This window comes from Anabrus simplex, chromosome 2 (assembly GCF_040414725.1).
Source record: "Anabrus simplex isolate iqAnaSimp1 chromosome 2, ASM4041472v1, whole genome shotgun sequence".
NCBI lineage: Eukaryota > Metazoa > Arthropoda > Insecta > Orthoptera > Tettigoniidae > Anabrus > Anabrus simplex.
In genome coordinates this window covers 770,350,764-770,376,499 of record NC_090266.1, presented here as the reverse complement: position 1 = coordinate 770,376,499, position 25,736 = coordinate 770,350,764, and the positions used below count along the sequence as shown (strand labels likewise).

The 25,736-nt window shown below is 38.5% G+C and overlaps 1 protein-coding gene across 2 annotated transcripts in view; it reads right to left on the bottom strand.

Annotated features, from left to right (window-relative positions):
- The window catches only part of LOC136864443 (uncharacterized), a 106,856-nt gene that overhangs the window by 57,053 nt on the left and 24,067 nt on the right, over positions 1 to 25,736 (bottom strand). For both annotated transcript variants that reach the window (XM_067141444.2, XM_067141446.2), the window contains exon 3: positions 23,349 to 23,537. In XM_067141444.2, coding sequence (XP_066997545.2) covers positions 23,349 to 23,537 — 189 coding nt within the window. The remainder of the gene's footprint in view (positions 1 to 23,348; positions 23,538 to 25,736) is intronic.

The window sequence follows — 25,736 nt, the reverse complement described above, 5'->3', positions numbered from 1 at the left end:
AATGTAAGGAGAGAACATATTCTCACCATAAGTGTGCAAATAAGGTGGCTGACAGCAGTTGTTAACTCCTTACGAATAAGGGCTGAAGTAAACAATCACTTAATTTTAATACTAGGTCCTGAAATTAATAAGAATGTGATAAGTCTCAAGACATGGCAGTGTGCATCACCGATTTTAGAGGTTAAGTATTATAACTTACTACGGAGTCTGCTTAAATTTCAGAAAGGCTATTCATATGTAAACTTACAATGGAACGGTTAACATTACCCTACAAGGGGCTTGAAATATGTTTTCATAATACATGCATGGTAAAGTTAGGTTAGGGACACTTTCATGTAAGAAAATTGAAATGTTTGTCACAGAAGCTTCTGGAATGATGCTATTACCATTTTTAAGAATGAAACTGAACATGCAATTTCACAGCATATCTGAATTAGAAAATACTGCAGTTAATTTCTTATATATACATTCATGCGCCGTGCCGACTTATGTATTAGCTTATATTTTGATCAACCCTGCAAGGGGTTTCCTTTTTGCGAACTTCTATGAATAGAAAAGGAATGTAGCTTGTTTACAGCCCTCCTTCTAAGAACTTGTACTGTTATTTATTGCCTAATTGTAGCCCCTGAAAGCACGAATATTTCATCAGGTGTCAATCAGTTTCTTAGCCATGGCTCCGGGTATAGTATAGGCAAGTGACAGGAATGCTATTGCTGAGTGAATTGAAAGTGTTTTAGGCAGTGATTCAAAGGACAGTGATGACGATTAGTGTAATATTGAAGAAGAGATTTTAAGTTGAAATGACAGTTCAACTGAAAGGAATGACCGTGAAATCGTACCTAAAGCCCTGCGTGCGAAAGCAATACATAGTGGCTGGGTGTGGGTTAGTAATAGTGAAAACCAACCCATTATTCATCATTTCACAGTCTCTCGAGGGTTATCAGGAGAATTGAGAGACGAATATTTAGATAATTCTGTATCGGAATTGTCTAATGTTCTTGTAGCTTATAGACCCGTCGGTTCACACATTGCGTGGGAAATACATATTTACGTTATGGAATAATTATCAGGCCCACATGAAAGAAAAAGACTGTGACAAATGGTTTGCCACTTATAATGCTAAAATTGAGATCTACTTTTCCCTCTCCATTCTGATGTCCCAGGTTTGTAAGCATTGCATCCAATTATATTGGAGCAAAAATATTAATAAATAGTATTGAGACCCAATTTTCGAGAGACAATGAGTAGTGTGAAGTGCCTCTTAAGTTTCTCCTAATGCTTCGAGATTTATCACACAAAATCGTTGTTGTAACGTCATTGTTTTTTAATACAATTATTTTTGAATGCTTCAGTGAAAACTGTGCTTGAATATTCTGGTTGCTATTCCATTTATGGCATTTATTTCAGAACGGTGCACAGTAGTTCAGACAGGGCAGCTTACTCGTGTTGAGGGCGATTTAAATTAATTTCTAAGCGAGCACGCGGGACCATTAAACCTGAAGCAATTGGGTTAATAAATGTGTGTTTTATAAACAAGGGACAAGATTTTACAAGTTTATCAAATCACTCTTGAACTGTGCCAGATTCTTGAATTCGAGATAACATGATTTTCGGCATCACTTTGCCACTGGTACCACTCTATTTCGTCTTCGGCATTCTCCTCTGTCTGTGAATATTGAAAAATATTTTTAGAGCATTCACCAGTCACCGCACACCAAAGAAAAGGTAATTTCACAATTTTCACAAAACTTGATAGGAATGTTAACTTCTTTATTTAAAGCATCAATCATCAAACGGAAATTTGTGTGTTGCTAGCACAGGCACACATTTCTTGGAGTTTGATGTTGCAGAGAAATGTAGTTTGGTCGAAGTCCGCAATAAGATGATGTGATATGGGTATTCTTGCTTAAAACGTTTTTATGCCTCTTGCATTGTGACTCACATGAATCATTTCTGTTGTTTAATTTTTGTCCAGGACTCTCCTTTATGGAGATAAAATCTCTTGCTCGAGGAGATGGCCAACTGATATCATCCCGATTGAGAAATTCAAGAACTTCTTGATTTGGAAGTGAAGACATCCTTTGCTTGCCGGAGGTAGATGAACTTGCACAAAATTTTGCACTCAGCGCAGAAACAACTTCCCGCTTCTTTTGCGGATTCACTGGTAAAGCCTGCTCCAAACGCTTTACAGTTTACCCCAATGTTTGTTTGCAATTATACGCAAACGTTGGTGTACTTGGCTCTGCAATCAATGTACATGGGTGTGTTGTTAGACCTGTACAACAGGAAGTAGCTGTTGATAAACCCTGAAATTTCTTCTGATCTCTGTGTTTCTTCACAGATTCTTGTACCTGTTGGCAGTGTATGCATAACTGGGCAGGTATCTTCTTCTTCTTCTTCTTCTTCTTCTTCTTCTTCTTCTACGTACATGCCTTGCCCTTTCCTTTCCTCCTCATCCATTTTCTTCTTCCGATACCGTTTACTTCATTCCCAGGGAGTAAGCAGCATGATTATAAATCACCTCAGTTTGAACACTGATTGCTGTTCTAAAATATGCCCCTTACAAGTGAGTGTGGACCGGGCGAGTAAGCCGTGCGGTTAGAGGTGTGTGGCTGTGAGCTTGCATCCGGGCGCTAGTGGATTCTGCAATGATAGATTGTTGCGTTAACTTTCTCTGTTAACACTGGTATCTTGAAGGAAACAACAAAAACTCCAGTGGCAACATCGTTGCCACTGACTTTACACGCAACGTGCCTGACGTGTCATGTCACTGTTCAGTGTTCAAAATCAGGTCCCAGTGGAGTATCATTCCGCGAAACATATTCAGAGATTTGTGCTTTTCCACTTTGATAAGAATTTTGCCAAAGTGGTCTCACCTGAGCAACTGATCTGCTTGAGGTGCAGCGAGAGACTTGAGAAGCAATCTTACTTTCTTTAATTCGTCAAATTTGCTGTAGGCACCCATGTTGCACCTATTTTACATGCTTAAAGTCTTTCCCATTGGTTCTTGCAGCAACCAGGAACCTAGGGAAGGTTGACCCATTTTTTCATGCTGCACATGTTCCCAAGGGGTTTTGGCCTATATGGAATCAAGAGTTACAAACTTGGGTGGCAAACCACCCTGGATAGGCTTTGATATTCTCGCAGACGCTGTAGCTGACAAGTAGCCAAGGCAATACCCACCTGGCTTGGAAGGTACTGCTTGGGGTCTGACATTTAAAGGTGCCCTTTAGATGTGTACCCCATAGTGTATACAGAGGGGTTCCTACTCAGGAATTTGGATATACAGGGAGTTGTGTTCACAAACACATAACTGCAAGTTGCATGACGCTCTCACCTGATAGGATATGAGGTTTCTTATTTATTTATTTTTTAAATTAGCTTTACGTTGCACTAACACAGATAAGTATTATGGCGATGATGGGTCAAGAAAGGGCTAGGAGTGGGAAGGAAAGGGCCGCGGCCTTAATTAAAGCACAGCCTCAGCATTTGCCTGGTGTGAAAATGGGAAAGCACGGAAAACCATCTTCAGGGCTGCCGACAGTGGGATTCGAACCCACTATCTCCCGGATGCAAGCTCACAGCTGCGTGACTAACCACATGGCCAACTCGCCCGGTGTTTTAGGAATTACTGTTTATTATGATGAAAATGTAGGGTCAGTCAGGGTAAATATGAGACATTTTTTATAACGTTCATAAATTACAAACTACAACAGAGACAATTTTGCAAATAATCATAATAAACTGTGACGTGTTACAAAAAACACTGGAAACAACAGATTACTATAAATTCATTAACTTTTGAAAAATAAATATAAATGTGCATCTCATTTTTAACCCACAAAAAGGGGAATTCTGAGACAACCCAGATAAAAAGTGAGACAGTATTGTAGCAGACTGTAAAATCATGTTGGGGAGTTAACAGGGTAATTGTGAGACTGTTTAGGGTCAAAGGAAGACAGAAAAAAAATTAGGTATAATAGTTTGCAACACTTTCTTCAGTTTTATTATAGGAACAAAATGGCTATGTTTCGATAACACAATTTTTAGACTTAAGATACATTTTTATACATTTTCCTGACAAAAATTACGTAGTATAGATTGCTGACAATATACCATCTAATTAAACAGCACCTGAGCTTCATGTCTGAATTTATGTTACATTTTAATGATACTAAATAAATACATACTGCCCATTGTAATGAGAATGGTGAAAAAATGAGACATTTCACTTGGTTAAAAACTGGATTAACAGAAACTAGGAGTTCTAGTTTTTTTTTCTCAAAAACATCAACTATTTCCGGGAATGCAAATGTAATGCCTCTATCTTTCCCTGTTATTATTGGAACAGGCAATTTCGTCAGTAATTTTGACTTTTCCACAACGGATATGTCATTTTCGTTAAGCCTAACGCAGTTTTGTTATTGTCCACACAATTGAGACATAATTCGCTTGTCTCCACCTTCCAGAACTTTCTGAACAGTGGCAAGAAAAGAATGCCACTTTCCACAACTTTCAAAAAGTACAAGTACAAAGTCACCCGATTTACTTCATCTGCCAGGGTCCTCTCCATAGTATCTGTGTCGAGTAGACCAACTTCATCAAGACTGTCACCGCTACCTTACCAATCTTCATCTTTCTTGAAGCTGAGTCAGAAGAATCAACTTTTGCTCTTGTCTTAGAGGTTTTACAACTGGAACTGTTGCCTTTTGAATACCAGTACCCTTCTATTCTTATGAACTGGTTTCTGCTTTTCCCTTGCAAGCTGAGAATACTCTTCAGATGTTATCACCTTTGCGGTTGGGTCCACTCTTTTTCGCTTGATCATGGTTTTGTCAGTGAGTTTGATTTTTGAAGTAGGATAAGTATTTAGGTACAGAAACAAGTGTACCAAGTGTCTCATTTTCCCACTAGAAGTGTCTCACTTTTACCCTCATGAAGTCTCATATTTACCCCCATTTTTTAAAAATGAATTTTCTTCTCAAATCAAAAACATAAAATTGTGTTTTCAAGCTGAAAATGAAGATTCTCCCTTACACTACCAAATAAAACCACAAACACTTTCCTGGACTTTTAGATTGAGCGAGAGTAACAACATACAAAGTGCAATGCATGAAATGTTTTTTGGTTAGAAAAAACACCACTCAGGAAAAACATGTCTGCTGGTAGATATATAGTTCAGAGACTTTTCAATTATTTTATCATAATGGATATAAGACTAATATTAGCTGATGTACCCGTGCTTTGCTACGGAATTCTTCATTGTATACAAAATTCTAGCTTAGGTAGTGTACACGTTGTGAGCAAGATTGCATTAAATTGCATAGCACTTGACGTTACCCTAGAAAGGCGACGGGGAAATCACCAAACGTCTTTTCTCATATGAAGATTGGGTTAGGGAATTTTTATTGTAATGGTAGGTCCCCTTGCCTTCATCAGTCACAATCAGGTTGGGGAGTTTTCATTATAATCGCAGACACTCTCCACCTGCCTTTTTACATCCCAAATGAAATGAACATAGGTCATTACAATGACGTCAGTAGGAATGGCGCGATTAAAAGCAATTCTTTCATATGACATACTCGATCAAATGAAAAATCACACATTTTCTCACTTTTAACGAACAGTACTACGCTGACGATCTAACAGTCAAAAGTTCCAGAGCTGGAATGACCAAGCCGCAGACAGCCGTGATCCGTGTGAACACACTTCGTCTTATTTAGGCCGGGTGGGGGTGTCGGAATAGTGGAGACTCCCAGGGCAAAAACTATGCCCTTTTAATAATCTATTTTCTAGCATTAGCCGATGAGTCAGAAAATCTCAGTTCACTACACAGGCGGCGGAAAAATCTTTACTGCTAATTTGGAATAAAATGAATGTAGAATTTAATAAAACTGAAGAGGAAGAAGCTTTTCTTAAGGAACGGCTCTTTTCAGGGTTGAATTTTGAGTTATTTAGTGAATTGTGGTGCTATAATTAGGAATGGGCCTAAATTGTAATTCTAGACCAGGTAATACTACTGCTACTACTAAGTTAACCTCTGCCTTATGTGTGCACACTGCTCATTCAAAATAGCGCATCAGAGTAGGGATCGAATAGCTGGAATACTAAGATGAACCAGTCTGTTACGTACCGGCAGTATCAGAATATGTATGAACCAGAGGAATGGCATGTTAAAGAAGAAAGTTTTCTAACTCCCCAGCTATTTCCTGCCAATATTCAGTCAGGCTGTTATACTCGGTATGCAGCAGTAATCCCATCTATCGGAGATGAGTGGCAGCATAAAAGTCAAAGAACATCACAACAAATAATGGTCAATGTAATGTTATTGTTGATCAATGTTATGCGCTTTCAATATTATAGACCTTCACATATAGTTTTCTTCTAACGCTGAAATACCACTCTTATCGTGGTCGGTACAGTAAAACTGAATAAAATATAAATGGTCGGAAATTGTATTCTCTATAACTTTTGTTATGTAGTACTTTTCGATAGGATCAAGACATTGGAATTTAAAAATTAAATTTTGGGCGCCTTCCCCTAAACTACAATTTCATCCAGGGTGAATGAAATTGTTTATAACTTAGACTGTAGTTTTTTATTCCCTGACTCTATATACCGACTTTTATTCAATTCTGTTAACCAATTTTCTTGTGGCTCGGCGTTGATATGGACTTGCCAAAAAAATACGAATTCATGAATATCTGTGTTATCAAAGCCGGTACGGTAACAATATATGACATAAATGATCGGAAATTTAACTTTATATAACTTTTGTTATCTAGTATTTATCGATAGGACCACAAATAATATAAATATTTGAGAATTTAATTTTAGGGCTTCCCCTAAATTACCCTTTCACTCAGCGTGAGTAAAATGATTTATAGCCTAGATTGTAGCAGCTCATCCCCCAACTTCACATACCGATTTTCATTGAATTATCTTCAGCCATTTTCTCGTGATGCGTGTACATACATACATACATACATACATACATACAGGCAGACAGACAGACAGGCAGAAATTACGGAAAAGTAAAACGTGCATTTCCTTGTTACTATGGACATGACTGATACAGAAATACCATTATTTCCAAATTCTGATCAATGTACAGACAAAACTTGTTTTGTATATATAGATATAACATCATTCATGCAAAGTGTTGACATCATTAATCAGAGCTAAGAAATTTGAGTGTCTCATTTTTTCTCTTCTTTTTTTGTCTGTCTCATAACTACCCTGACTGACTCTATGAAAATTATTATGGTAAATGTTAATTCTAATGCTCTTTCTCTTTGCAGTAAAGTACTTATTTTGGTTATTAACAGTTTATATAAAGTATAAAAAGGCAATGAAATGTATTGCTGCAGGCCAAGCAATCACACGACGAAAAAGATATAAAAGTTTCTGTAAACAAAAAATGCAAGGCTCAATTTGGAAAATCGATCTTTTTTTCTAGAACGCAACTAAAACACAATAAGACCTGAATGGCCGTTTACATGTGGTATACTGAGTATGGTAACCATACTCAAATCTATTTCAGTACTCCATGTAAACGTAGTAAATATTTGCGAGAATGAACGGCTTGAATATGACCTAAACCCAAGATTTAGAACCAATATTTTGGGGAAAAAAGTGCGGGTGGTATTCAGGATTATACGGTACATTTTGTTCAGATGGGTGACAATGCAGTTTCTTCAACATCATGAGACCCAACCAATAAAATGTGCACTTCGACAGAGGAAATAAAACCACCTGGCAGTTTTGCAAAGATAAAGACATTGTGACGTAAAATTCTATAATATAGGAGCGTAAATATGAATACATTTATGTTTGTAATCATACTTTATGCAGTTTTTGTAATTCACAGCAATCTACCTATGCGCCTGACATGCGACCCGTCTGATGACCAGTATTACCTCTCAAGTTCAACCACCACGCAGGTCACGCACCAGGCGCGTGAGTGGGATAAGTTCACGAGTTAAACAGAACTCAGCCTACCGATGTTCAAAACTCCAACTGTTACAACATTTAGTAAAGAGTTCCACACAAATATTTTGCTCAGGTTGGTGGGTATGTCGTGCTCTAATAATATGCAGTGAACATGTTAAGTAAAGGTTCATGTTCGCAAACCTCAAGTTTTTTAAGGAAACTTTTGGAATGAATTTAACTCTGAATTTTTTTTTAGCATCTGGTCACGGGAAAGGTGCTGTTGATGGTGGCGGTGGGACGCGAAAACCTAACTTTACTGTTGCTCTACGTGCAAGAGACCTTCCGGAAAGCAGCTTTGCCGATGCCTGTGCGCTACCCAGAACACTTGATATTCATTATGAGGAGCCATTCAAAACATATATAGTTCAGACAAGAAAATATTATTATTCAGAAACAACTACCATACACACTCTACATCCAGACTACAAGATTGAAGAATATAACAAAAATCCTAGTTCAGGCAACAAAATACAGTAGATTCTCGATAATTCAAAATCTTGCCTAATTCGAAGCAGCTCTTGTTCCCGGGAACATGAGGTACGGTTTTGCATGTTATGTATTTAAATTGTTTAATTCAAAATATGGATAATTCGTAATTCAAAGAACAATGTTGGTCCCGTCACCGAAATTCAGACTTTTAATTCGAAACTGCCTTTACCTTTTGGAAAAAAAAGAAAAGTATTTTACAGAGTAGCTTAAATTCAAAATTCTTCCGGAACGTGAAGGGGTAACTTCGCGCACTTTCACCTACTTTGGCATGTCTACAGTATCCTTCATATCTGCTATGTTCGAGTGTAATTGTAATTATTTGGTATTCAGCGTTTTAACAAACGCCACAATATCACCTAGCCAGGCAGTGTGCAGAGGTGTAGAACCCGCGAACACCGGTGATGCCGAAAGTTGCGGAAGAAGAATGGTTTATAGCCATGCACCAAACAATGTTGTCAATGCCGATGAAACTGCATTGTTTGTTTTATTTTTTTAACTGCTGAGGCCAAACGGACTTATAGTTTTAAAGGAGAGAATTGCCAGCCGAGAAATGTATTGCGTTGCTATGCAGTGCACACAGAAGCAAGAGAATTCCTTCCCGTCATAGGAAAGTTCGAAAAGCTCGACGTTTTAAGGGCGTTGGGCATTTTCCATGCCAGTACAAGGCATCTAAAAATGCAGACAGTACAGTAATCCACAAGATAAAGCATTAGCACAGGGGAGCCACCATAATATTTCCTCGTCTTTGAATCGTGATTTCTTCCTTTCGTTGCGTGAGGTTATGTTTGTCATTGCTTTATACAAGTGCATAATTTGAATAATGTAAATGCACCTTGTTGGATAAATTTCTGAAATAGTGTTTCCCACGGCATTTGAAAAGTGAATCAAGGTTAATTGCATGCAGTAACGGGCCATAGAATATACTGTGACACCGCAGGGGTTGGAGTTTCCGAAGTACGTGTTGGCGGTTAATTCGAAATCACGTACTTCGAAGTCCAGTTTTTGCATCCCAATGACTTCGAATTAACGAGGTTTTACTGTATTATTATTCATAAACTACTACTACACACTCTCAACATCTAGACTAAAAGATCGAGGAAAATGACAAAAATCCACCCCTTGATATGGCTTTTGAAGTGGGCGACTTCGTACTTTGAAAATACAACGGAAAGAAACATTCCAAATAGTAAGTTTGTAAGCATAAACGAAAGTGACAGTGATGCTTATTTACTAACCAATTTTCACAGGTGTAAGGAAGTTAAACTGTTTTGTGACCCACCAACAAAAGACCAGTACTTTTTAAATGAAAGTGAAATTGCAAGAAAAATACCTGTGCCTCATTTTATTCATAGGAAATGGTATTTTGATGAGTCTATACCAGAAGCAAAATGAACAAAAATTGTTTTTTCATTTTATTATATTTTGTATTTCTGATCAAGCTTTCCTTCAAACTGTAGGCTACTTTGGCATGGATTGTTCAGTTCTTTAAAATATTTTAAGGCAACTACTTTTAGCTCATTTTATGTTCACTGTTATTAGTGTTAAATGTGTGACAATTTATAAAAACATTTTCCTTTACTAAGCAGGTCACATGTCTGTACCAGTATATACAGTTACGTAAGTTGTTATTATTACTGGGAGGAAGGAAGGTTGTAGTTTTATGTGAATGATAATCTCACGACCATAAGCCAAGGGACCTTATTATTTACGTGAAATCCGAACCACCGGACATGACTTTCACCTCGAAAATCTCAAATGCATTAATCGGGATTCGAACCCAGTCCATCTCGAATGATGCAAGCAACCTGACCGCTGCGCCATCACACCCCTTCTTTATTATTATTTACTATGATATTTAATATACATTTTATCATTCAGTGATCGTATTTGACGCAGAGTTAAAGATTTATTAGCCCCTCTTGCCATGTCGCCATAGCACTGATTCTCGTGTGTAAACCCGTGATGCTGTCATGTAAACATGCAACAACTGCTTTTAACTACATTACGCAACTTACACATTCGGGTTTTTTTTTTGCAAAAAAGGTAACTTTGTTCTTGTAACCAATATCTTAACATTATTATTACAGTAGAATTCCATTAATCCGGCATCCAACAGTCCGGAACGCCCGATGGTCCGGCACCAATCCAGGATTTTTGATGTTAATTTTTTTCCGTTTGTAACAGTTAAAGCGCACGGCGCGGTTCAAAACCACACGGAAGTGTCTACTATGCATCTGCTATTGTTAGACATAATCGGCATTGTTGGATGTCACCACACACAGGTTCAGTTCATTGTTTGGATAGCGAGCACTTTTCGCTACAGTAATTTTTTCTTGCAATCTAGGATCCGTGTTACAGTAGTGTAGTGAACATAAATATCAAAGTGCCCTGTGGTAGTTTTCTTGGTATTTAAGCAGTGACAATGTTCTCGAAACAGAAACCTTCTTCAAGTTTCAAATCAGGAGAGAAACGCAAGCACATCATTCTGACCATCAACCAGAAACTGGAAATCATCAAACGCCTGGAGAAAGGTGAGAATAGAAATATTTTGTTGACTGAATTTAAGAATGGCTCGTCAAGAATTTACGACATAACAACACAAAAAGATTTTACTGCAAAACGCCATGTTATAGCGGTTTTCGCTGTACGCCTTAACCTATATCGTAGTAAGAGGTACCGCCCGATAGTCCGGCATTTTCGGTAATCCGGCACCAGGCCGGTCCCGAACGTGCCGGACTATCGGACTTCTACTGTATTATTATTATTAACTCTATTGGCCACTTTGGACCACTTGAGTCTATGTATATTTTTTCTTTGAAGGTTGTACTGTTAGATTATTCTTATTTGCACAGTAATTCTTCATTCGTTCTGATCGCGGTGTTCTGTAGTATCTATAGTATCTGTGGTATCTGTATTAACTCCCTCACTAGAATTCTGTTGCAGTAATTAGGGTAGACTTAGCTGCAGTTAAGAATTGTGTAGGCCTAATTCTTGTGTATTACTTTCGGTTTTCAGTAATTAACAGAAATTTTCATTCTGTTAGGGTGTTGTAGAAAAAAATTCATACAACTTAGTGTAGTAGTAGTAGTAGTAGTAATAGCTTATGTTAATTAACTTCTTGTGTGATCTTTGTGAACTATCCTAGACAATATTTCTTTCCTTTCATTTTTATTTTGCAGAGTAAGTTATATTTCCTTTTCTTCCCATTATTCTGTAAATAATGGCTAAGGAGTGCAAGTGTAGGAACTGTGAGTGTGGCCAGGCATTAAGGAGTATGAGGCAGGAGTTGGAGAGTTTGAGGGAGATAATTAGGATACTCTCGGAGGACAGGAAGGAAAGTAGGCCTCCCTCAAATAATGTACAGGATACAGTAGGTGTAAAGGAGGGATGGGAAGGAAATGGGGGAATTATAGAAGACAGGTGGTATAATGTTTTAAGGTGAAAGAGATTGCAGGCTAAGGGCTCTGTTCAGGATCAGAATTATGGACAGGTGTCTGTGAGAAATTGATACGAGTCACTGCAGGTAGAACAACCGAGGGAAGATGAGGAACAGGGAACTGTTGCTGAGATGTGTGGAAGGAGGAGGAATGGGAAAAGGTAGGAATGGGAAATGTAGTGTAGTGGAAAGGAAAAAGCTTGTGGAACAGGGTCATGGGAGGGAGAAAAGGGAGGAGGAAGAAGCTTCTGCAGCAGTGAGTGAAGAAAGGGCTGACCAGGAAGGGAGGGTATCAAATGAGGTGGGTACGGTTGAGGCTCTGGTCATGGGGGATTCCATCGTTAGACATGTGGGGAAAGTGTGTGGAGGAAAGGGAACCAGGGTAGAGTGTTATCCAGGAATTAGGCTGAGGCAGATGTTGAGGAAAGTGGAAGTGGGAAAGGAGAAGGTGGTAGTGTTTCACGTTGGTACTAACAACTTAAGACAAGCAGGTATAAGTACCTACATAGTTGGGGATCTGGTAAATGCAGCACGGATGAAGTTTAAGGAAGCGGAGATTGTTATCAATGGAATACTGTGTAGGATGGATACTGACTGGAAGGTGATTGGGGATTTAAATCAGACTATGCAGTGGGTATGTGGGAAACTGGGAGTGAGATTTCTAGATCCTAATGAATGGGTAGGAGACAGGGATCTGCGCTCAGATGGCCTTCACTTAAACCGCAGAGGTACATATAAGTTAGGAAACTTGTTTAGAAGGGTTATAGGCAGGTAAATTCAGGGAAATGGGGTGGCCTAGGGAGCAGTGTTAAGGGAACAGGGAACTGGAAATCAAGTAGGGATGACATAAAAATGTTAGTGCTCAACTGTAGAAGTATTGTAAACAAAGGAATCAAATTAAGTAATTTAATAGATATATACTTACCAGGTGCCTTTGCTGGCAGGACCTAGTGTTTACAGTGCACTATGTCTTCTGGTATGGGCTAGAGCAATTTTGTTACTTTCATTGACCTGTCTCAGCTTTATCCTTAGCTTTGACAAAATGAAAGTGACTGAGGTATGAGTAATGCTAGTAATGCCATTCCTTCTGCAGCCAGTCCCTGCTATGAATGGTGTGAAACTATTGCTCATAGGGTCAGTTGGTGCATGCATTTCAGTGGGCTTGGCAGACTGATGTGTAATAGCAACTTGTGGCTCGGTGAGGAAAGCAACGGGAAACTACCTCACTCCTCATTTCCCTAGTACGCCTCTTCAGTGATGCCTAGGCCATCTATGACAGCTGATGGTGGAACTGTTGAGGATCCAACCAGCCTTCGGGCTGAGGACTAAACATACACATACTTACCAGACATTGTAATAGGAGTTGAATCATGACTGAGAAATGATATAATGGATGCAGAAATATTCTCACGGAACTGGAGTGTGTATCGTAGAGATAGGATAGGAATGGTAGGAGGGGGAGTATTAATTCTGGTGAAAGAAGAATTTGTAAACTACGAAAAAGTCAAGGATGAAAAACATGAAATTCTGGGTGTAAGCCTCATCTCTAAAGACAATAGGCAACTTGATGTCTTTGGAGTGTACAGACCGGGAAAGGGTAAAGCTTACGCTGACTCAGAATTATTTGATAAGATAATCAGCTATGTTGGAAATGATATGGAAAGGAATGTAATAGTAGCAGGTGATATCAATTTACCAAATGTCAATTGGGAAGGTAATGCAAACGACAGGAAGCATGAACAACAAATGGCAAATAAGTTAATTTGGGAAAGGCAGCTGATTCAGAAAGTGATGGAACCAACTAGAGGGAAGAATATTTTGGATGTGATGCTGGTAAAACCAGAGGAGCTCTATAGAGAAACCGAAGTAAAAGATGGTATTAGTGATCACGAAGCTGTTTTTGTCGTAGTTAAAAATAAATGTGAAAGAATGGAAGGTATTCAAATTAGGACTATTAGGCAGTACCATATGGCTAATAAAACAGGCATGAGGTTTTTTTTTTTTTAAGTAACTATGATCACTGGAAAATGGTAAATAAAAATGTAAACAGACTCTTGGATGGGTTTAAAGCAATTGTTGAGGAATGTGAAAATAGGTTTGTACCTTTAAAGGTGGTAAGGAATGGTTAACATCCACTATATTATAACAGAGAAGTGAAGAGACTAAGAAGGAGGTGCAGGTTGGAAATAAACAGAGTTAGAAATGGCTATGGAAGTAAGGAGAAATTGAAGGAACATACTAGGAAATTGAATCTAGCAAAGAAGTCAGCTAAGGATAACATGATGGCAAGCATAATTGGTAGTCATACAAATTTTAGTGAAAAATGGAATGGTAAGTATGGGTACTTTAAGGCAGAAACAGGTTCAAAGAAGGACATTCCAGGAATAATTAATGAACAAGGGGAGTGTGTATGCGAGGATCTTCAAAAGGCAGAAGTATTCAGTCAGCAGTATGTAAAGATTGTTGGTTACAAGGATAATGCCCAGATAGGGGATGTGAGAAATACTAAAGAAGTATTAAATTTACCTATGATAACAATGACATTTACAGTAAGATACAAAATTTGAAAACTAGAAAAGCAGTTGGAATTTATAAGATTTCTGGGAATATACTGAAGGCAATGGGTTTGGATATAGTACCATATCTGAAATACTTATTTGATTATTGTTTAGGTGAAAGAGCTATACCAAATGAATGGAGTTGCTATAGTAGCCCCTGTGTATAAAGGAACAGGTGATAGACATAAAGCTGAAAATTACAGGCCAGTCAGTTTGACATGCATTGCACGTAATCTTTGGGAAAGCATTCTTTCTGATTATATTAGACATGTTTGTGAAATTAATAACTGGTTTGACAGAAGGCAGTTTGCTTCTTTTTTTTTTTTTTTTTTTTTTTTTTTTTTGCTAGGGGCTTCACGTCACGCCTTAATTAAGGTACAGCCCCAGCATTTGCCTGGTGTGAAAATGGGAAACCACGGAAAACCATCTTCAGGGCTGCCGATAGTGGGATTCGAACCTACTATCTCCCGGATGCAAGCTCACAGCCGCGCGCCTCTACGCGCACGGCCAACTCGCCCGGTGAGAAGGCAGTTTGGGTTTAGGAAAGGTTATCCCATTGAATCTCAGCTTGTAGGATTTCAGCAAGATATAGCAGATATTCTGGATACAGGGAGCCAAATGGACTGTATTACGATTGACCTATCTAAGGCATTTGATAAGGTAGATCATGGAAGACTACTGGCAGAAATGAGTGCTATTGGACTAGAAAAAAGAGTGACTGAACGGGTGGCTATATTTCTAGAAAATAGAACTCAGAGAATTAGAGTAGGCGAAGCTTTATCTGACCCTGTAATAATTAAGAGGGGAATTCCTCAAGGCAGTATTATTGGACTTTTATGTTTTCTTATAGATGTCAATGATATGTGTAAAGAACTGGAATCAGAGATAAGGCTGTTTGCAGATGATGTTATTCTGTACAGAGTACTAAATAAGTTACAAAATTGTGAGGGGCTGCAGGGTGACCTTGGTAGTGTTGTGAGATGGACGGTGGGCAATGGTATGATAAACTGGGTTAATAGTCAGGTTGTGAGTTTCACAAATAGGAAAAATCCTCTCAGTTTTAATTACTGCATTGATGGGGTGAAAGTTCCTTTTGGGGATCATTGTAAGTACCTAGGTGTTAATATAAGAAAAGACCTTCATTGGGGTAATCACATAATTATGATTGTTAATAAAGGGTACAGATTTCTGCACGTGGTTATGAGGGTATTTTGGGGTTGTAATAAGGATGTAAAGGAGAGGGCATATAAATCTCTGGTAAGACCCCAACTAAAGTATGGTTCCAGTGCATGGGACCCTCAACAGGATTACTTGATTCCAGAACTGGAAAAAAATCCAAAGCAAAGCAGCTCGATTTGTTCTGGGTGATTACCGACAAAAGAGTAGCTTTACAAAAATGTTGCAAAGTTTGGGCTGGGAAAACTTGGGAGAAAGGAGACAAGCTGCTCGATTAAGTGGTATGTGCCGAGCTGTCAGTGGAGAGAGGGCGTGGGAGGACATCGATAGAAGAATAAGTTTGAGTGGTGTCTTTAAAAGTAGGAAAGATCACAATATGAAGATAAAGTTGGAATTCAAGAGGACAAATTGGGGCAAATATTCGTTTATAGGAAGGCGTGTTAGGGATTGGAATAACTTACCAAGGTAGATGTTCAATAATTTTCCAATTTCTTTGCGATTATTTAAGAAAAGGCTAGGAAAACAACAGATAGGGAATCTGCCACCTGGGCGACTGCCCTAAATGCAGATCAGTAGTGACTGATTGATTCTTAAATCGTCTGAAATCTACTGTATACAGTCCTTCTGTGCATCATTTCAGTTGAAAATTTGTGATTCTTAAGAAGGGTGGTAATTTTATTCTTGTTCCCTGCATCTGTAATTTCGAGTGCAGCAATTTTGAGATCCTCTTGAATTTCTTTGATCCAGTGCCCTCCTGTTTTCTTTCCCAGGGTTTTCATCACTAGTTGTTGTAAAATCCTGTTTTCTGGTAATCGTAAGATGTGAAAGAAATAAGAGATTATTTTCTTCTTCATCGTGCTGGTAACTGAGTCAATCTCTCGATAGACAGTTTCATTAGAGAGGATTCTCCAGACTCCTTCAACCTGGTACTTTTATTTATGCAAGTTCTGATTATTCTTTTTTCAGTTTTGAGGAGCTGATCAGTTCTTCTTTCATTTTTAATTTGGAACAAGGTTTCGCAAGCGTAAGTGGTTTCGGGCAAAGTTACAGTTTTGCAATTTTGGATCTTAGTGTCTAATGACAAGCATTTTTTGTTATAAGTTGACCAGGTTAAAAATTGTGCTTTTTTCATTTTGTTGGTTCTATTTATCCATGTTGCTTTCTTGCTTAAGTTGCGCATAATTATTTCTCTAAGGTATTTAAATTGTAGGTCTACGTTAATACTTTTGCTATTTGCTTTACGTCGCACCGACACAGATAGGTCTTATGGCGACGATGGGATAGGAAAGACCTAGGAATGGGAAGGAAGCGGCCGTGGCCTTAATTAAGGTTCAGCCCCAGCATTTGCCTGGTGTAAAAATGGGAAACCACGGAAAACCATCTTCAGGGCTGGCGACAGTGGGGTCCAAACCCAGTATCTCCCGATTACTGGATACTGGCCACACTTAAGCGACTGCAGCTATCGAGCACGGTTTTTGATCATTTACGACTTCCTTTATGACAAGGAGTTTTTAACATTATCAATAAAAGTTATCACAATTCGCAGAAGTTAGAAAAGCCGTTATGGTATGTGAAGTTAAAAAGTCTGTTCCATATACAAAACAATCACTATGTTTAAAATGTTATAAATTTGCATACATCAAGTTTAGAAAAAAGAAATTTGTAGAGGTTATTAGGTTATTATGTTGTTATACATGAATCTCATTTTGTTTAGATAGCAGGTTTCATATATATTAAAAAGAAATGTACAAATATAAACATGCAACGCATGGAATTGATTGGTATTAAAATGATTTATAACTTAAAATTCCATTGTTACAAGGGCTGATCAACAAAAAAGCTTTCCCTTTTTTTTTTCCAGATGTGTCATACTCTGTTGGAAAGGCAACAGACCAAAATAATAGTCTCCACCAACTTGAATGCACTTACTATGGTTTCAGTTCTCAAACACATGATGTAAGCCATTCTTTGTGAGATCCTCGAATATAGTCTCATTTCTTTAGCAGTGCTTACGAGTCCTTGAATCAATGGTCCTGTAGCTTTTGAACTTGAGTGAAGGGAATAGTAAAAAGACTAATGGAGGGTAGATCAGGGCTATATGGGGGATGTAATACATAGATTATGATGAATTTAGCCAAATATTTCAGGACTTTGTCACACAACATTTTACACTGCCATGATGAAGTCACCACCCATCTCGATGAAGTTATGCTCACTTCTTTGCAATGTACCACATTGGCATAACCCACACTGACACATAGTACTCCAATAACACTAGCCAACATGATTTTGCAGAAAAATTGAAAATATGTAATTCTTATGGAAATCGCTGCCCTGATTCCGAAAATGATGCTATTTTTTTCCTATCATGTCTAGTTTTGATGCAATTCAGTGTTTCAGTATATGCATGAATTCATAAGATGTAATGTTGAGAGATGTTCTCGCGCAACTTTTTTTTTAGAATACAATTATGTGATTTGATTTATTGTTTGCATTTTATTATAGGCCTAAATGTTCATTTTGTAGTTGGGGGTTTCCTGGTAAATTCATAACAAACTCCCCCAGATACACAATAGATCGCGAGGTATGTACGATTGAAGATAAGACAGTTGAGCGTTTCTTTTTCATCTTAGACCACTTGAAAAAACAGACGTGTTAAAAGCCTCAGCCCTTATGCAATGTTTATGATGGACTGATAAAGCAGTTTCCTTTCAAAAATAACAGTGCTGCTTGAGACGGGCTCCAAGACGTACCGGTACGTGTTTAGTGTGTCTTAAAATTCACATTCATTTAATTGTAGGCCTATCGTGATTTAATGTAATTTCATTTCAAACTGATCACTAATAAGTGAAGTTCTAGTGTTTCAACACCATCATGGCTTGTGTGTCAGGGGTGCACAGAAGACGGTGTAAATAAAGCCCTCAAACGTTTTGTTACATTTGTGGAGTTTGTGTGTTCGATTCCAAGGTGCGTCAAATAGACTCGTTTGTAAAGAAACTATTTTTCTTACTTCAAATTGAAAGTTGGGGATCAAGACAAATCTTTCGCACCTCATATTGCATGCAATACCTGTGTCGAGGGACTACGTTACTGGTATGAGGGAAAACGAAACTCAATGCCGTTTGCTATACCCATGCAATGGCGAGAGCAAAAGAACCATCATGACGACTGCTATTTTTGTATGACCCATGTTGTCGATTACAATAAGAAATGTCAAAACAAAATTAAATATCCGAATCTCAAGTGAGCTCTTCGACCAGTTCCTCATGGACCTGACTTACCTGTACCTACTATACCTACTCTCTTGAGTGAGGAAAGTAGCAGTTCATTGCAATCTGACGAAGAAATAGATTTCGAGCCACATCAATATGACACACCTTCAGACAAATTCACGCAATCCGAATTGAATGATCTGGTAAGGGACTTGGAGCTAACCAAAGAGAAAAGTGATTTACTTGGTTCATGATTGCACGAAAAGAATATGTTGGCACACAGCGTTACATTTTCATGGTGCCGAAATCGTGACAAAGAATTCCGAAAGTATTATACTCAAGAAGATGAACTTTTATATTGTACGGATGTTTCAAATCTTCTACATCAATTGGGAGAGAAAGAGTATGATCCTAGTAACTGGTGTACTTTTATTGACTCTTCCAAAAGAAGTTTAAAGGCTGCTTTGCTTCATAATACAAATGTTCTGGCATCCGTACCACTTGCACACTCCACAAAAATGTCTGAAACATATGAGACTTTAACGTTGGTGCTTGAAAAAATTACATATCACGAGCATGGGTGGCAAATTTGCGGTGATTTGAAGATCATTGGATTGTTGCTGGGACAACAAAAATGCTTTACAAAATTTCCTTGTTTCCTATGCGAATGGGATAGCAGGGCACGGGATAAACATTGGGATACAGTGAATTGGACAGAAAGGAAACAACTACAACCAGGATACAAAAATGTCTTGAATGAAAGTCTTATTGACTGTGAAAAAATTCTACTTCCACCCTTGCACATCAAATTAGGATTGATGAAACAGTATGTCAAGGCATTAGATAAAAGTAGCCTATGCTTCCAATATTTATCCACTAAATTTCCCCTCATTATCAGATGCAAAAATAAAAGAAGGCATATTTGATTCGTATACTGATGAAGGATAAAAATTTCACAGACACGATGACCAAAATTGAGAAAGAGGCATGGAACGCATTCAAAGATGTAGTGACTAAATTCCTTGGCAATATTAAGGACCCTTAATTCAAAGAAATTGTAAGGAAAATGTTGGTAAAGTTTAAGGAACTCTGTTGTAATATGAGCCTTATGCTTCATTTCTTTGCTTCGCATCTGGATTATTTCCCTCCAAATTTAGGAGCTGTCAGTGAAGAACAAGGTGAAAGGTTTCACCAGGATCTCAAAGATACAGAACGACGCTATCGGGGACGTTGGGATGTGAATATGATGGCCGATTACTGTTGGTCAATTGCACGAGAAGACACTTCTAGAGATCATTGAAGAACTTCAAAAACCCAGAACTTCCACGGAAAACGGAAAAAGACGGAGGTGTGAATCTAATCTGCACATAATGTAACAAAACTATGTATGTTTAACCATGTAATTTTTATTCAAGGTACGGTTATATTAATTTAAAAGCAACTGTACAGTCAAAACCAAGTAGGCGCTTTATGCTTCAGTTTCACGAATTTCAATATACATTAAAAATATAATACAAACTATCTACTTGCTTACGAAGCAGCATTTATGTGTACTTAATGCATGCAAAATATGATTACGTTTTGCAAGCTGAAATTTACATTAATATCAAATTTAATCAATACTAAGTGTCAACGATTTTACGTAAAAACAAAATACCATTTTGTAAAATTGCCACTAAACTAGACGTGATAGGCCAAAACTAATTTTTTTCTCGAATTCTGCATTTTGAAATTGATAAAACCGATCTATTTTCCTTTTTACTGCACAAAAAAGTTGTTTTTTGCAGGCTAGTGTAATTGATGAATTTCACTGATTTTTTTTTAACAATCTGCTTTACATCACACAGACACAGATATGTCTTATAGCGATGATGGGATAGGAAAGGCTTAGGAGTGGGAAGCAGCCGTGGCCTTAATTAAGGAACAGCCCCAGCATTTGCCTGGTGTGAAAATGGGGAAACACAGAAAACCATCTTCAGAGCTGCCGACAGTGGGATTCGAATCCACTATCTCCCGGATGCAAACTCACAGCTGCGCACCCCTAACCGCATGGGAAATTCACCTGGCTTTCATTGTTTCCATGCCTGTGTTGACACTATTCAATTCTATATACAAATTTGGTTTTATAGAACAGGATGTCTTTAGACTGAATTGTGTCCCGAGCACCAAATTGCAGTCTGTAGGTCTATATGGATACATATTGATTCAAATTTTGTATGAACAACCTTAAAATTATTTATGTGGACGATGAAGTCCTTAAGCTTAGTTATATCTTGAGCACCAAACTTACTGTCTGTTCAAAGGTTGTTACCTCATATAGGTACTATACATCCTGTGACAAAGTTTGGTGAATAAAGTCAGAACAGTAAATCTGGCAATACTGGCGACACACAACGCTGCACCTGCGTAGCAGTAGGTTTTGACCACCTGCTCCCAATGTTGTTCAGTTGAGCATCGTACGTGTGCCGTGTAAGACCTGTTTGACACAGTGCGTGTTTAGTGCATTTGTTCTGAACTACGAACAGGAACATGAACGACCAAAAGATCAATGTACAGTTTTGTTTTAAGCTTGCCAAGACACCAAAAGAAATGCAGGCGATGCTGGTTTGTGTTTATGAAGATCAAGCACTGTCCTTGAAGTGTGTGTACAAGTGCTTCGCCCGTTTTCGAGGAGGCCGTGAAAGTGTTTCTGACAACCCCCATAGCGGAAGACTGGCGACCGCCGCCAGTGACGAAAACATTGAGAAGGTGAGGACATTAATCAGGAACGATCGGCGATTAACTGTGTGCGTGCTAGCGGATGAACTGCAGATTAACCATGAATCTGTGCGACAAATTGTTACCCAGAAGTTAGGGAAGAGGAAAACGTGTTCTCGTCTTGTGTCACATCACTTGACTGACGATCAGAAGCAGGCACGTTTAGAGGCTTTCACAGGATTTTGTCGAAACGGCAGATGCGACACCAAATTTCTTGAAGTGTATTGTCACTGAGAATGAAACCTGGTGTCTCAGGTATGACCATGAAACGAAACGGCAAAGCATGGAATGGCATTCTCTGGGATCCCCTCATCGGAAAAAGGTCAGAGCCGAAAAGTCGCGCATTAAAATGATACTCATCACCCTTTTCGATAGTCAAGGAATTATCTATAAGGAATTTCTACCCGAGGGAACGACGTTGAATGCTCCACGGTACATTGAAATTTTGACCCGTTTCATGAAATGTCTACGCAGGGTACGACCCCAGTACGAACAATATTTTTTGTCCATGACAACGCTCGCCTACACACAGCCAATTTAGTCAAACAGTTCATGGCAAAAAAAGGGGGTGGTGCAACTTGAACACCCCCCATACTTGCCAGATCTCAATCCTCCAGACTTCTTCCTATACCCACGACTCAAACTCGCTTTGAAAGGAAATATATTTGACGATATTCCTGACATCCAACAAAACGTGACGAGGCTTTCGAACACCATCCCAAAGGAAGCCTTCTTGCAAAGTTTCCAGGACATGTATCGCCGATATCAGCAGTGCATAGTTATGGGAGGGGACTATTTCGAAGGACAGTAAGGGCACTGTCGTGCATTGTTCATCTTTTTTTGATAGTACAGGACTATTCACCGAACTTGATTGTCACAGACTGTATATGAAACCTGTTCCCTTAAAATGTGTACTGCACTTCACAAACGTGCAACTACAAAGGAAGAGTTGACAAAAAAATAAACCTCAATCTTTGCTGATCAGTCTTTGCATTTGTTATTTCAATTTACAATTTTGCTTTATGTCACACCGACACAGATAGGTCTGATGGTGATGATGGGAGAGGAAAGGGCTGGGAGTGGGAAGGAAGCAACCATGGCCTTGCATAAGGTATAGTCCCAGCAGTTGCCTAGTGTGAAAATGGGAAACCATATTCAGGGCTGCTGACAGTGGGGTTTAAACCCACTATCTCCCGAATGCAAACTGACAGCTACGTGAAACAAACTGCACAGCCACTCACTCGGTTTCATTAACTCAGCTTTTAATGATTTAAAGATAAGAGTTCATGAACTAAATGAGGCCATAGAGGTACTTGCACATAGAAGATTGTGGAGGAGCTTAATTCATTCATACATGTTTATAGATTACATGTCAAAATGCTGAACAGTCCATCATGATGTGTGTTTCACAAACATGGTGTTGGACAGCCTCTCCAAACAAAAACAGGAAGAACTAAAATATGTTTTATGCTTGAACTGAATATGCTTCATGAATAATCTCACTTCTTCAAATTAGATGTGTCACATCACATCACATGAACTGGATGTTTGAAATATCCAGCTTCTTACAAGGTATCAGGAAACAGAAATGGTGACATCCTTTAAGTTTTGATATCCTTGTAACCACTTGAATTACTGTAATTACCTTAAGTACTTGGATATTCCAGGTGTCTATCGGAACATTCAAATTTCAAACTAGTTATCAATACCTCATAATAAATTCATTACCTGCATGGCACATTTGTACTGCTGGACCCGGGTACCATCTGCATCACTGACAATCTGTATGCCAGCTGCCTGCACAAGGCTATTGAGGCCATCTGTGGAACTTGTAACAGTAGATTTGTGATGATGCTTGGCTAAAGCATCAGACTCTGACACCTTCTTCTTTGGGGGACTTCCTTCCTTGACATACACCTGTGCACATATAACTTAACATAAAAATTTCCAGATGTAATTACAAAAAACATACACCACAGTAATGGCCAACAGGAAAATAGCACAATATTTTGAATCTAATAATATTAACACACCACTAGAAAACATACTTTGAAATTTACTCTTATTAGCTTTGGACTCCAAATTGAGCTCAAAATCCTGACCTCCAGATAGATGTCCTAAATAGCCCTTTTATACTTCCAACTGGAAATCATTAGTTTCTGAAGAAGGCTAGCACAGTACAGCAGAGTAAAGTAAGGATAATATGTAGCTTGCTTAATTTTAAATAATTAGAACTGCCTTTACACAACACATGACAGTAATGACTTCTGAAACTAGTTCTGGACAGTAAGCAAATATGTAATGAGACTGGAAATAAAATAATCCACAAACCATACATTTAGCGCACTAACATTCCACCTAAGAAACAGAAGTTAAACATATACCAGGAAAAAGAAACCAAATAGATGAAAATTTTTATAACATAAAACAAAAAGGATTTTTTATAATGTGTACACTTCCTGAACAAAAAACTGAACAGACTCTTATACAGAAGAATAAAGTATCAAGCTTTATATAGGCACACTTCATACCATTCTATGGTCATTCATAATAAAATATTCTTTGTCTTGCTCTAATGTACATTTGTCCAATATACACTGCCAAAAAGCTTGCATAGATCTATAATAGCAAGCTTGTAGTTTTACACTACTGTTGATGCTGTGATCATAGCCATGGGACCTCCAGTTTTACGTGGAATCCAATCCATGGAGATGTAACTTTTTAATCTCAAAATCCCACATGCACTGACTGGCATTTTAAACCAAGGTCGCCTTGGTGAGAAGCCAGCAATGGTGCCAATTCACTATCATGCATTATAGTTCTGTCATGTTAGGAAAGTAATGAGCAAGGTTTAGAGCAATTTATGTTATGATTTCAATTTCTTCTAAAATCAGTGAAGTGCACTCCCTTATTGGCAAAATGGAGATAAACCTGCATGTATTAACTAGCCAAGAAATTCTATCCAACATTAAATCCCGAAACCAACTCCGACTCCCCTTCTGCAAAATCAAAAGGAGTTCGATTAGTTTCCGCTAATAATGAGCTCCAGCCTTTCAGTCATGCTTGTCTTCAGGAAGTTATTTTTAGCCAATCACTTTTTTGTGACAAAGTGTACCTTATATCAAATGCCATAGTATTCTTTCATACACAACAGTATTCTGTGATCATCTGGTGTCTACCTTTGTAGTGAAATGGTTAGCACTACTGGCTGCTGTCCTCGGTGGCCCAGGTTCTATTCCCAGCCCTGCCATAGATTCCATAAGGAATTCCGATCATCAGTCAACTGATGTGGCACAAGACGAGAACACTTTTTCCTCTTCCCTAACTTCTGGGTAACGATTTGTGGCACGGATTCACGGTTAATTTGCAGTTCATCCGCTAGCATGCACACAGTTAATCGCCGATCGTTTGTGATTAATGTCCTCACCTTCTCAATGTTTTCGTCACTGGCGGCGGTCGCCAGTCTTTCGTTATGGGGGTTGTCAGAAACATTTTCACGGCCTCCTCGAAAACAGGCAAAGCACTGGTACACACACTTCAAGGACAGTGCTTGATCTTGATAAACACAAACCAGCATCGCCTGCGTTTCTTTTGGTGTCTTGCCAAGCTTAAAACAAAACTGTACATTTCTTCCATATTGTTCCACCTCCTCTACCCAAGCATCTAACTGTTCCTGGATATCCTCTTCCTTTTCTCCCCAGAATAACAGGTCATCTGCAAACATCACTTTTATTTTTCCTTCTCCAATTTTCATTGCCACTTTTGTCATTATCTCGTCCATTGTTACTATGAAAAGCAAAGGTGACAGAGCACTTCCTCGTTTTAATCCACCTTTTTGCTCAAACCAGCCTGTTCTCTCTCCTCCTATTTTCACACAACTGACAGTCCCATTGTACATCTCTTTCACACTTTCTACGGTCTGCTCCTAGACACCTTCCTTCTGTAGGGCTTCAAATACCTTGTTTCTACACACACACACACACACACACGCACACACACACACACGCGCACACACACACACACACACACAGAGAGAGAGAGAGAGTCATAAGATTTCTCAAAGTCCATGAAGGCCATCATAAGATCCTTACCCCATTCATAATGACGCTCTTGTAG